Genomic DNA, 14,667 nt, shown 5'->3' with positions numbered 1-14,667 from the left:
CCCCCCCCCCCCACCCCGCAGTAGCTGTGTATGCATTTATGCACTAGCTATATTTCTCTCTGAAGCATTAATTCAATGCAGCTGGCATCTGTCACAATAGAAACACCCACTCTCATCTGTTTCTATAGACGATGTCAGAACAAGTGATAATGCATGGTGTGTTGGGCATTTTATAAATTACCGTGTTAGCATTAGTGGTATGCGAGGAAGAGGGTAGGGGGGGTGGCCACCCCTCAGAGTTCCAAAAGGGATTGTTACCAAAGAGAAAGCCAGCAAAGGGCAAGATGAGAGTGGATCATTTCCTATACACAGGCTTTCCGTGGATGCCCCAGGTAAAAGTCCCTTAGTCATCATTGGACAGAAAGGAATCACCTCCCATTTCCCCATCTGTACAGAGGACTGGGTAAGACAGTATGGCCGAAAAAAGAGCTCAGGTTCTGAGCCCTGCAGCATTGCAAATCTCTCCGGTCCACTCACCTCCCCTGCCCCGACTCCCCTCCTCCTGGGGCTGCCTGTGCAGCAGGCTGGTCTGTGAAAATTGGAATGAGAATCAAACTGAACACGAATTTTGGGTTTGGGGTACCCAGGTGTCCCCCCATCTTGATGCCCCCCACCCAGTTTCTTTCCAGCTCTTCAAGAGAGAAAGCAGGTCCTCGCTCACCACTTTGTTAGCACTAAAACCGAAAAGTCTTGTGCAATCTCCAAGAAGCCTCCGCTCTGGAGGGCAGCTGGGGAAGTGCATGAAACCCTGAATCTTAATAACTGCATGTTGCCATGTAGTTATTATCCGTGGAAACTGACTTCTCCCCCTGGTGCGTGGCCTTCATCTGAATCATCACATGTGTTAATGTGGTTATTGAAGGAAGGCTGATTTTTACCATACGCCATTCTCCTAGTTACTATGGAACCAACCCCTTCTTCAGACGTCTCACTGGTCTGGAGTAATTGGCAGAGCAAAGATGACTAGGTCCTGTATGGTAAAACTCAAAAGCTGCGGTGGAGATTGCCCCCACCTCCACCGCCAACACGCGTCGTTTTGTATGTGGAAGCCACTGTTTGCCTAAAGCCTCCTAGCCCCCCGTCAGTTGTCTCTGTGTTCATTTCTACAGAGCCTGGGGCTTACTGGGTGACTCTTGTCTTCTAATTCTTGTCCTGCTAGTAATGGATCAGGCACCTCAGAAGATCTATTCTGGAAACTTGATGCCCTTCAAACCTTCATCCGGGACCTGCACTGGCCCGAGGAAGAATTTGGAAAGCATCTGGAACAGCGGCTGAAACTGATGGCAAGTGACATGATTGAGTCCTGTGTCAAAAGGTAAGCACAGGTGGCTGGATAGATCCAGCATGTCTCTGCCACTGTCCACTGGCACCAGGATGGTGTCTTCTCTTTCACTGTGTTTTGGAGTTTAATGGAGACAGTTATTGTTTATAAAAGCCAGCTGGATCGATAACTACCCAAATCTAGCTTGTATTCACCTGCCACCCATCTGTCCCAAACCCAAAATAACTTGGCTGCCAATTTTCTCATGGTTATCACCATCAGGAAGGAAAGATACACATGTTCTTTTTTTTTTTTTTTTNTATAGTTCTGTATTATATAAAATGAATGTTTTTTTTTTTTTTTTTTTGGTATCTGGAATCAAGCCTAAGGGCATTTGACTCGTGAGCCACACTCCCAGACCCCAGCCCATTTTTTAAATTTAAATGTAAATTTTTAATTTTAGAGAGATAGGGCCTCTGTAAGTTGCTGAGGCTGGTTTTGACCTTGTGATCCTCCTGCCTTAGCCTCCTGAGTCTCTAGGATCACAGGCATGCACCACTGCACCCAGCACCACATTCATTCTTGTTCATCTCTGTATCCCCATTATCTAGCAGTGTCTGGCACACAAAAATATTTTACCTAGTAAGATTTGTTAAATACATGAATGTATGTAGCTAGGTGGAGTGTTGAGAGGAAAGAAAAAGAGATGAACAAGCTGGGTATGATGGTGCATACCTGTAATCCCAGTGGCTTAGGAGGCTGAGGCAGGAAGATCGCAAGTTCAAAGCCAGGCTCAGCAACTTAGCGAGTCCCTAAGCAATACAGTGAGACCCTGTCTCTATTTAAATTTTAAAATGGGCTGGGGATGTGGCTCAGTGGTTAGGCACCCCTGGGTTCAATCACTAGTACCAAAAGAGACAGAGAGAGAGAGAGAAAAAAATGAACCTACAATTCTAGAGTATCCAGTATATTTGGTACAGGCGATTTTCCAGCAAAGTGAGGCTAGACCCAGTCCTGTCGATCATTCTGTATATGTGAAGTAAGCACCTATAGTGTGATAACTATTCATTGTCTCTGCCAGAATCTGATTGGGTATCAGGAAGTGGGCAGGAGACATTAAACATACACTTTACCTTCCCACAAATTGCCCGTTTTGTCACTGTGGCTTGTAGGATTAGGGTAGGACTTGGAACACTGTACCTGAAGTTCCTAAGCCAACTGTTCCAAGAAGGTAAGGGGAAGAGAATGAGGACGACATGCAGCCTTCAACAAAAACTGAGCTCCTCCCGTAGGCCAGACACAGTGCTGAGTCCCCAGCAGGCATGTCGAAAGAAGGACCACCTCCCTTCCCCCATGGAGCATCCATAGCTGAATATCAAGTACAGACGTGAAATCCACTGACTTGACGTCCTCATCATCATCACCCTGCTTGCCCCAGGCCCAAGCCCCAATTCTTTTTCCAACTCATAACTGTCCCATTATTTTTCCTCATTCAAAAAAAAAAAACCACTACAATACAAGCTGCACAGGCTACTCCAGCTCTCCAGATGTTGTGTAGTTTAGTTGATGGATCAGTTGTGGGTGATGGGAGCAGGGTTTGCCTGGAAGTGCTCCGAATTCATCATCTTATATTTTGGAAGAAGAAAAGAGGAAAAGAGAAGTAATAGTAATCAAAACAGGAAACCAAAAAGGCCAAAGAACATCATGACCCCAGGTAGGTGGACAGCCTCTTGGTGGGAATTGGGGAAGAACTGTGTGCCCTGGAGAATCTGGGCAGGTGCTCAATGCTGCTTCTGGAAGCTTATACTCCTGGTGATCCAGATCCTGGACTTTGCTTTTTTCTTCTCACTTTTAGACCCAAGGACAGGCCTATTTCTCAAACCCACAGTTTCAAATTCCACCGTCTCCTACAGAATCAATATCCATTTTAACAAAAGCTATACTTTTCTGATAGCTGAACCCATCCACCATTAAACATCTTACAGGAAAGTTCTTTACAGCCAAAAGTCCTCCCCCAAATCTGTCCTAGGGGCTGAAAAGCATTCGAATTAAGACTTACCAGCTCCTGCTCTAGGTACACACAATTGTGCAAAAAGACATTTATGTCCTCTGCTGAGAAGCCAGTCCTTTATGTCCTTTGCTCAGAGAAAAGGGGACGATATGAGGATATCAAAGGTAGATAGGACTGTTTTATTCCTTATCACATTACAATCATCTTAAACAGAGGCAGGGCATGGACCTGGTTCCGTCAAATCTCCTCACTCTCCCCAGGACCTAGAAGCATGCTAGGATTGTAGGAGTTAAGTCACCTTTTATTGGCAGAAGTTGGGCCAACACACTTGTATGGCTCCTGGACTCCTGAATTTCCTTCAATTCAGGCCCCAAACACAGGCACAAAGCAGCCAAGAGCAAATGCTGGTAGAAATATCATCCCTTGACCTCCAGCTTTAGAGGAAGTCCTGGAGAAGCCCTTAGGTGTTTTAACTCATAACATCTGTGTTAGAAGAACCTAGAACCACCTTGTTCCTCTTTGGGACAGAATAAAATAACCCCTGCTATCGGACAGTGTAGGGAGGATATTGTTTCACAGATGTAAATATGCAATGCCAAAAAGTCAGGGAGGCACTCTTCAGGTCTGAGCTTCCAAGAAATCGAATGCATCCGTCTGACAAGACATTTACAGAGCCTCAGAGCCTAGTCTGTGTCAGGTCTGAGCTGAACACGAAGCCAGCTGGGTTAAGTGAACTCTCCATGCCTGGCTTTTGGGTCCCAAAGAGCCCTCTCAGTCATATTAATTCTACATTCATCTTGCTTTTCTCACAGCCCCACACTCCAAGGGCTATGAACAGTTCTCTTGTGAAAACAGAAGACGATTACTTCATTGGAAGGGAGCGATTTAGCATTTCCATCTCTCAAATTGGGCCGGAACTGGCACACAAGCCTCGGAAGATCAGCACAGGGACCTGTCCAACTCAATTCCCCATCAGGCCTCCTTTTTCACAAAACTAGAAGAGGATGTATTTTCAGCATAGCTTAAAATGATCATCATGATTAGAAAGCTACTTCAGTGTACTGAGTCTTTAGAAGCCAAAATACGTTTATCTTTAACATGATCATATAATCTATAGGGGTGTTTGGAGGGTTGGGTTGAGTTTTTTTTCCCCCCTTAAGAACTGGGCTTCCAACCTTAGAAATTATACTTGGCTTCTCTGCCTGCACCCGGGGTATGATAGCAAACTGGCATCCTTTCCTGAGCTAACTAGCTGTGTGGTCCTCCTAAGCACTGTTAGAAAACTGCCACAGATCCCTCTTAAAGCAGTGCCTTCTTGGTGGCTACGTGAGCTCTGGAACCAGACAGTGAAGAATGCCCATAAGGTGCCTTAGATGAAAGGGACTTTCCTAAAGCCACCAATAACCGCTTGCTTTCCTTTAAAGACATGGAACAATGTGACACCATTCCCGGAAACCTTTTAAAATATAGCTGGGCCTTTTTACAATGCTGATATCAAGAATTAGATCTCACGCCTGTAAATACCAACTAGCCACATCAGATCAGGATTTTCCTGTGAGCAAATTAGCATATTGCTGGTGTCCTAACTGGATGTACATCAGAATCAGGTTACATTAGATGATACAATGCTCCAATTGTATATTATGTATATCTTACAAGTGAAGTCGACATAACATTGTATTTTAAATCTATTGGTTTTAATGAGAAAAATACATTCTTATTGAAAATAATACATTGACATTGAAAAACAAAACAAACACACACAACAGAAATTTACCTAGTCCCACACCTTCTAATCTCACTCTCCTCCCCAAAGGTAGCCCATCTTTAATGGCTTGATCCATTTCCTTTTTTATGACCCTTTAACAAGCAAAAACTGTTTTGGTTTTTTGGGGGTGTTTTTTTTTCAGTCTTTAAAGCAATGCAATAAATTTGCTGGATTTTCCCCCCCTTTCAATCTCTTTCAAAAGCAACAAGAAAGAAAACAATAAATGTCACTTAAGATTTCTCTCCACCGTGAGGTGTTGAAGATTAGAAACTGCTTTTTTGTGTTTTTTTTTTTTTAATGAAGTGATTCAAGGTAGGCCATTGCCAATGTGAGAGATCTTACGTATGCTATAATGCTATAATCGGGTTTTTGTTAATTCATTCGTTCTCCTGCAATTAGGGTTCTCCGTAGCATGTAAACTATAGACAGAAATACGCCAAGCTACAGGTGTTCCGTGGACTGCCGAGAAAGGAAGGGTGTGCGTGGCTGTCTCCATGAATAGACCCTCCTTAGATGGGGAAGTCATTTAAAAGAGAACACATGTGAAGTCATTGTCGCTTGAAACTGATTACAGCCTTCAATTTTCTTTTTTCACTGGCCTCTCAGAAAAAATGTCTCTTCCACCTGCTGCCATCTGAACACTGAATTGGTCTTTTCCTACTTTGTTTTAATAGAACCAGGATTGCATTTGAAGTTAAGCTGCAAAAAACCAGTCGATCAACAGATTTTCGAGTCCCACAGTCAATATGCACCATGTTTAATGTTATGGTTGATGCCAAAGCTCAATCAACAAAACTTTGCAGTATGGAAATGGGCCAAGAGGTAAAAAAAAAAAAAAAAAAAAAAAAACAGATTTTTTTTTCTGTCTCCATTGATCATGTAGAAGAAAACTTCACAAATTCCTTCCATCCACTCTAATCTGATAGTTTTAGAAATATACTCAGAACATTTGTAGATTAAGTCGTGGATGAGTGTTCAGTATCTGTCAAGTAAATTTCCAAGGCAATGTGCTGATGAGATTGCCAGTCACTTGGAAGTGATTCTTGACTGGAGCCAGGGTGGTCGTAAGGTTTCTTAAAGCTAAATGACGTTTGATGACCTTAGTTATTAGGCTGGTATCTCCAAAAGATCTGCGTTTGCCAGCATGCAAGTCATTTTCATGTTCGAAGTGCATGTTAGCACTTGGAACATCTGGACAGCAGGAGAGCTCTTTCTTATATCGAGCAACTCCTCGGGAGTATAACTTTAGCTCTTGCTGCTAATCCAATCCCCAGCCAGCAGGTTCTGAATGTCCAAAACAATTGCAGGCTTTCAATTTTCTATAGATTCGCATAGATTGTGAATCTTCCCTGACCAAAAGTTTTCGTCCTTTGCTAAGTTTCCAACTCCAAAGTGGTATTTAAAATGTAAAGGCGAAGGAAACAGCAACTCAGGCTTGATTAGAGATATCATGATCATTTTTCTCCGATGGCCTTAAGCCAGCTTGATATTCATATACCAATTTAGAATTAATTCAGAAACATTTCTGGCAACTGTGTGTTGTTGCCAATTGGCATAAATTGCTCCTAAATCAGATCTTTCGATACCAGCCTTCCATGCTCAGAATTTTTACTAAATTATATTTGCTCCCTATTTGTTATTTATTTTCTCTTTCGGTACCTTCCATTTTTAAATGTGGGTTGGTGGTATTCTCTTTCCGGCAAGATTTTCTTCAAACTTGTATCCCCCACAAGCATGCTTCCTTAGCCACCCCCTGCTAACTTCTGCTCCTGTCTGATTCTCCCAAGCCTTTCGCAGGGAGTAGGTTCTAGGCCTTGGAGTCAAATGCAGAGGCCATAGTTCTCTTTCCCAGCCCTATTTGCTGCATATGAATGATCTCCAGCCGTGGTTCTCAAATTCCGTGGGGCATCACACTTATCCAGAGAGCTTCTTAAGACTCACATTGTTGTATCCCATCTGGAGCATTTCTGCAAGGTCTGGGGTGTGACATAAGAATCCACGCTCCTGATACCAGGCCATGCTGATCCTGTAGTTCCAGAGACCACACTTTGACAACCATTGTTTTGGAGGCTCAGTTTCCAAAATTGAGTTCACAAGAAGGACTAAGACACTTAGACTAGTCCCCTGGGGGAAGGCCTGTGTTGGATGTGCAACCACCTAGATTCTTGCCCTGGTTGCTCTGCAAACTGGAGTTGGACAAGTCAGTCTGCTACTTTAGGGCTCAGTTTCCTCATCTGTAAAATGATAGCACTATTCTAGTTTTAGCCAGCTTGTTTTTAGCTGCAGAATTTGGTTTTTCAGACCTTATGGAGACAGCCAGCCTATGAAACTAAAAATAGAGCTGCTCTGGATGATGAGGAAAGAGAGGTGGGGAAACAAAAGGATACTCCAGCTGGTGACTCCTCTCTACCTCTTCACCCCCACATCCCACCTGAGCTTCTCTGGGGGGCCCTCAACACTCTCAGGCTTCACAGAGCCTTGTTTCAAGAAATCTCTAAAATTCATTAAAATTCCTTTGAGCCGGGTGTGTTGATGAATGCCTTTAATCCCTGCGGCTCTGGAGGCTGAGGCAAGAGGATCTCCAGTTCAAAGCCAGCCTCAGGAAAACTAGGCGCAAAGCAATTCAGTGAGACCCTGTTTCTAAATAAAATACAAAATAGGGCTGGGGATATGGCTCAGGGGTTGAATTCACCTGAGTTCAATCCTCAGTACCAAAAAAAAAAAAAACTTTCAGTTTATACTTTCCAGAATGTTGTTCCTCCTGAACTTTTTTCCCTTGGAGTTGCTGCTGCTTTTTATTTAATTGAGATAGAATCCCCATAAAATTTGCCCTTTTAAAGTATATAATTCAACAGGTTCAGTATATTCACAAAGTTGAACTGCCATCACTATCATCAATTTTAGGAACATTTTCATCATTCCAGAAAGAATCCAAGTACCCATTTAGTCATCACTGTACCCCTTCCCTTCCCAGCCCAAGGTAATCACCAGCCTACTCTGCATAGACGTGCCTATTTCTAAGGGTTTTCCTATTCTGGACATTTCATAGGTGTGGCCTTGGGTGCCTGGCTTCTTTCACTTAGCATAAAGTTTGAAAAATTCATTCATGTTGTAGCATGTATTGTTCCTTCCTACTTATGAGTCCATCGAGTAGATATACCACATTTGTTTATCTATCCATCAGCCAGTGGGCATCTGAGTTGTTTCTACTTTTAGCTATTACAAATAATTCTGCTATGAAGGTTCACGCATAGGTGTTTCTATGAACTCATGTTTTCAGCTGTCTTGGGTATATATCTAGGAAGAGAATCACTGGATCATAAGGTCAATGTGTGTGTGTGTGTGTGTGTGTGTGTGTGTGTGTGGTACTGGGAATTGAACACAGGGGCACTCTACCACTGAGTCACATCCCCAGCCCAGAGTCTTGCTAAGTTGCTGAGACTAACCTCTAACTTATGATCCTCCTGCATCATCCTCCTGAGTTGCTGGGATTTCAGGCATTTGCCAGTGTGCCCAGCCTTTTTTAACTTTCTAAGGAAGAGCCAAACTGTTTTCTAAAGTGGCTATACCATATATTCTCACAAGCAATGTACATACAAGAAATCCAACTTTTCTACATGATTTTTTTTTTTTGTACCAGGAATTGAACTCGGGGGCACTCTACCACTGAGCCACCTCCCCAGCCCTATTTTGTATTTTATTTAGAGACAGGGTCTCACTGAGTTACTTAGGGCCTTGCTTTTGCTGAGGCTGACTTTGAACTGACGATCCTCCTGCCTTAGCCTCCCGAGCCACTGGGATTACAGGTGTGTGCCACTGTGCCCGCTCCACATCTTAGTAAATACAGCCATCCTGCTGTGTGTCTCATGGTGTGTCTTGTAGTTTTGACTTTCAGCACTATTTGACATCTTTACACTTGTTTATGGGCCATTTGTTTATTTTCTTTGAAGAAATGACTATTTGTAGTCTTTGCCAAATTTTTAAACTGGGTTTTTTTTTTAATGTTGAGTGATTGGAGTTCTTTATGTATTTTGTATACTAGACCATTATGTACATGATTTACAACTATTTTCTCCCATTCTGTGGATTTTTTCCACTTTCTTAGTAGCTCCTTTTAAAGCAAAAAGTAAAAAGGGGGAAAGTTTTTTTTAAGTTGAATGAAGTCATATATATATATATTTCCCTTTGGAGCTTTTTAGGGTGGGCATCTTAATTGCATTTCACACAGATGACACGATTGCAGGGTAGGAGAGGCTTGATACAGTAAGACTGGCCTCCCGTTCCACTCAGTAGCTGCTTCAGACCCTGCCCAGGTTGATTTAATTATGGCCTTCTTTAAGGAGTTCCCACATATCTGGCCAGAGGGCAAAACAATTCTTCCAAACAAATCAAGTGACTTTGATCTGAACTCTTTTTCTTTTTGCATTGGGGGCTTGGAAAGAGCAGTAGGTATAGGAGATTGTTTAAGATCCACTGAGAATCTGGTGAAAGTTAAGGAGCCATTTCTCAAGAAAGCAACTCTTACACACAGTGTTGCCATACCAATTTCAGGATAGCTATGACCCTCCAGAGACCAAACCAAAGATCCTGGTGAGAGATATCTAATAAGAAATAAGAAGTCACCCTTTCTCTCATTTTTACCACTAATCACATCTGTGCTAAAGTTGAATGACCTTGGCTTAACCTTGGAATCTGGTTTTCTAGAAGAACAAATTGTCTAGTGGTTTCATCACTTTGTCCTATGAACCCTCATCTTAATTACCAAATGCATGAACTTGAGAAAGTCGTTCACTCTGGTGACCTACTGCCACTGTCAAATGAAAGATACAGCAGGTGCCAGGCCTAGTGGTAAATGGCTATCATCCCAGCAACTTAGGAGGCAGAGGCAGGAAGATCTCAAGTGTTAGGCCAGCCTCAGTAACTTAGTGAGGCCCTAAGCAACTTAGGGAGACCCTTTCTCAAAATGAAAAAATAAAAATCGATGGGGTGGGCATTTTACATTTTAATGGAAAAATAAATATTTAAGATGGAAAAGTATGGTTAATAAATGTCACAGCAGCTGCCTTTAGATGAGACATTATCCCCATGCGGAAATTCAGGAAGGGATCTTAAAATTGGAGATTACATCACCTTGACAGCTTTTAATAGTGGAGGGAGACGGAATCTGGGTGGTGGAATCCAGGATCAAAAACTAGTTCTCTAATATGGACTTACTCTCCAGCACTCACAAAATACAAGCTACATAAAAAATTTTAGGCCAGCCTCATTTCTCAAAATGAAAAAATAAAAATGTAGCTCAGTGATAGAGCGCCCCTGGATTAAATTCCCAATAACCCCCCAAAAATTGGGGTACATATTAACTTCTGGATGTAAGACTAGAAAGTTGTCTTGGGTTTAGCCAAATAGGAACATTCCAATGCCTCTTTCTGGACATTGTTCTATTTGATACTGTAGAAAGGATTACATGTATTTTTCCCCCAAGCTACTCAATGTTTTTTAATGAAAACAATAACTGAGGCGTTTCTCAGGTTTTTTTTCCAATATAATACAGAGAAAGAGAGAGAGAAAGGGAGAGAGAGAGACCGACTACATGTTTTTATTAAAGGTCCATCCAATACTGCATTATAATCGATGGCTCTTATCCAAAGGATATGGTTTTTCAGAGCCATATTAGAAAGACCTACCATGATATTTCTCCTGAGTATAAAGGAATCAGAGATACCTAAATGACCAGCTTGTAGGAGCAAGGTCCCTTCTGAGCTTAGAAAGCCGAGCATCTGAGAATACACAGGAGGAAACAAGAAGAGATTGTACTTCCTCCGAGTGATTTGGAGCCATAGCTGTGACTTTGAGTAGACCTTCGATGGAAATCCCATGAAAATGGTCTTTCCTCCTTTCCTCATTTTACAGAATGGAGATATTCATCTCCAAAATAAAACTGATTTGTTAAAACCAGTTGACCAAGGATGACTGAAAACATCCTAAAATCAGGATAAAAATAGCTGAAAACCCCATTTTTTAAGTAGCTTGTATTTTGTGAGTGCTGGAGAGTAAGTCCATATTAGAGATCTAGTTTTTGATCCTGGATTCCACCACCCAGATTCCGTCTCCCTCCACTACTAGAAGCTGTCAAGGTGATGTAATCTCCAATTTTAAGATCCCTTCCTGAATTTCCGCATGGGGATAATGTCTCATCTAAAGGCAGCTGCTGTGACATTTGTTAACCATACTTTTCCATCTTAAATATTTATTTTTCCATTAAAATTTGTGAAGTACCAATAGAGAGGAAATTGTGTATTAAATAGTTTCTCACTTGGTCTAGTGTGTTTTCGTCTCGTTTCCAAGGTCAGATGGTCTTAACAGAAAGACAACATACACACAATCTGTTCCATGACAAGGCAAAATGTGCAGCGCAGGAAGTCAAGTGGAATGTTTTTCACGTCGTGATTGTGAATTTGCAGCAACTTAGCCTGTCAGAAGCAAAAGTGAACTCCGAAAACTTTCCACGCTATTGGAAATTTGTAGTTCCTTTGATAGCTCCCGCCGTGATGGAGGGCCCCAGGGTAGAATTCAGGGTTATAGTAAAGTGAATCCAAGAAGGCTAGCAGAGACAGCTGGAAAATGGGGAAATGGAACTGGTGTGGTGGTGCACGCCTGTCATCCCAGCAGCTCAGGAGGCTGAGGCAGGAGGATCTCGAGTTCAAAGCCAGCCTCAGCAACTTAGCAAGGTACTAAGCAACTAAGCGAGACCCTGTCTCTAAATAAAATATAAAAAGGACTGGGGATGTGGCTCAGTGGTTAAGTATCCTAGATTCAATCCCCCAAACCCCATACCAAATAAACAAGGCAGACGGGCAGAATGGGAAAGAGACTTCTATCAGAATGCAGATAGAACTGGACAGTCAATCGGATTACAAGGGTTTGGTGACAAGAGAATCTGGTAGCAGTGATGGTAACTAGAAGATGCCTTTATGCTAGAACAGTGTATCTCCCCAGAAAGAGCAGACTGAAGGCAGAGTCCTGTTGCTCCAGAAAAGCAAACCAGCCAAACAAGTATCATATATCATAAAAAATCTGGCAAAAGGGATTCATGCATTTTGTAATCGCTCCAAAAGGAATAGGAGCTGTTTTGATATTTATCCCTTTACTACTTGATTAGCAAAGTAATTAATACCCTGGCCTGCTATCTTCCCAAAGTAGATTTTACTTTAATTAAAATATAAGTTGCATACAATAACGTGTATAGATTTTAGATGAGTTTTGAGACGTGTGCCAACCCATGTAACCACCATGCTGACTAGCAGTGGTTGGACCTTAGTAATGACACTGCCACACAGTACTTGGAAGTTTCTAAACCAGATTCCCATATATGGCTTGGTGACTTGATTAGGTGAATCTGATTTCTACATTCATAGCAGTGATGATTCTAGTTCTGTAGCAGAGATAATAAAATAGACCCAGCAGTAATTGCCATATTCAAATTTCCACTGGAAGTAAGAGACAGAATACTCAGATCAGGACACTTCTCAAGCAGGAAAATGAAAGGAAGGAAAGAAGGTAGGTCCATTATAACAGGAGAAAACTGAAGAGCATAATATCTGTAAAGAGCAAGTTTGGCATGGAAAAAAATCGAAGGTAGGAGAGGTTCCCATAATCACAGTGTCCCCAACCTGCCTCCATATGCTCCTGAACAGAAAGCATGATTCTCTTGGCTGAAGAATGACATCATTAACTCCTCACACCAAGATCTTTCTCTTTGTATTTATCCCTTCAGCCGAGTTTCTCAAGAGAATATTTTGATTCTCAATGATGTTCTTTGCTTGGTTAGAAACCCCTCAGTTAGTATTTCATAATGTATCATTTTGCACACAGCTAGCTTCTCTGGCTTACTTTAAATCCCATAATTAATTTAATAAATGTGACTCATTTCTAGCAATGCAAAGAAAACCTAGCAGAATGAAGCAGTCACATGGGGAAGGAAAGTCAAGATGTGATTCTGGATCTTATCTCAAAGACCTAAAAATGAATTTGGAGCCCCGTCAATATTCCTGAATTCTTTTGCTCCTGACGTCTTTCTTTGTGTTTCTCGCACAGAATTCTGCAGATCAGTTTTCTGCATTTAGCTTCAGGTTTATGCTACTGACAAGTAAATCCTTTCTTGAATCTAGCAATCGAGCCACCTCAGTTCTGATTCACCAGGACTGTGCAAACAGGGTTTGGGCTTTGTTTTTTCCTCTAATCAACTAAAACGAGGAGGAGGGTGATACATGATAAGATCCTCTCACCCCATCAGCTATTCAGTGACAAACGGAACAAATAATAACTTTTGAGCTGAAATTACGGTTGACAATATGTTTTCACATCTAGAGCCTCACTAGGTCTTCAAAACAGACCTATGTGTTGAAGAACCTGAGTACCAGGAAAGGGTTTGGGCACTGTATTTTTTGAATAATAGGACAGACTGGCTAAGAATCTTTCTTCTTATATTTTATTTTATTCTTGATAGGTTGGCACATACTGTACATGTTTACGGGGCACATGGGGAATTTTGATAGGAATATACACCATGTAATTATCAAATCTGGGTATTTAACATAGCCCCTGCCTTAAATATGTGTGTGTGTGTGTGTGTGTGTGCGTGTGTGTGTGTGATGGGAACTTTCAAAATCTTCTCTTATATTTTGAAATACAGATCTAAAAATCTAGGTACAGTGTCTTCTCACTCCCATTCCAAAAATCAGTAAGAAGAGGGACTCCCCCCTCTTATTGGTCCTAGGTCATGGTATTATCTGTTTTGCTTTGTTTTTTACAGATAAGGAAACTGAGCTAGTTTTTTGTAGGAAATGTGACTTCTCAACTTGGCACTGGGACTTATCCAGGTCTTCCAATGGCAAACAAACCTCACATATCTTTATTCATTCTCAGTGATTCTGACTGCCAATTATTAGAATATCAAATCCCATTCCTATGGTTTATTATCTGTATGTTTTCATAGCTTCCTTTTTTTATTTTGGATGGTTTATTTAATTATTTTTATTTTCTCATATGTCCTTCTTGTCCTAATTTTCATTTGCATTGTTCCTTTGTTTTTTTCTGTTCCTAATTAATCATCCTCTGAAAGTTTGCTAAAGAGTGGGTAAGTGCGTTTTCCTTTCCAAATAGCAATGTTTTGCATTGTTTCTTTTTTGTGTGTGTTAAGGAAAGACAGAATAATTGAAATGGATAGTAAATTGATCTAATAAATGTCAAGGAGCTGGCATCTCATATTTTGCATTGAAATCGCTTTTCCTTTTTCCCTGGCATGTATGGTAGATTTTTTTTGTGTGTGTGGGGGGGGTTTGTTTTCCCATTGCTACTTAAATGTAATCAACAGCCACAGTTAGAGAAATTGAAAAAATTCAGCCGCTGTCTCAGAAGTTCTTGGTCTGAATGGAGGAAATGGGTCGCTTGCCATAGAGTTCACTGTTACGTTGCCAGGACACAGATTCCACATCTGTAGATAAAAGTGGGCAGCTCCGTGACATGAGCCCAAATCACCTAAAGGTTTCAAAACAATTTTTGGAAAACCAGTGTGTTGGTCAAATTCCCTTTGGATGGATCCAGTTCTATAAGCCACAACCCGCCCCC

At 41.6% G+C, this 14,667-nt stretch overlaps 1 protein-coding gene across 1 annotated transcript in view; it reads left to right on the top strand.

Annotated features, from left to right (window-relative positions):
- The window catches only part of Cadps (calcium dependent secretion activator), a 468,098-nt gene that overhangs the window by 377,713 nt on the left and 75,718 nt on the right, over positions 1-14,667 (top strand). The window contains 2 exon segments of the mRNA XM_048801213.1: positions 1,160-1,315; positions 5,715-5,862. Of these exon segments, the coding sequence (XP_048657170.1) occupies positions 1,160-1,315; positions 5,715-5,862 (304 nt within the window).

This window comes from Marmota marmota, unplaced genomic scaffold (genome assembly GCF_001458135.2).
Source record: "Marmota marmota marmota unplaced genomic scaffold, marMar, whole genome shotgun sequence".
Lineage (NCBI taxonomy): Eukaryota > Metazoa > Chordata > Mammalia > Rodentia > Sciuridae > Marmota > Marmota marmota.
The sequence above is the reverse complement of the archived record's forward strand: the minus strand, read 5'-3'. Positions and strand labels throughout refer to the sequence as shown.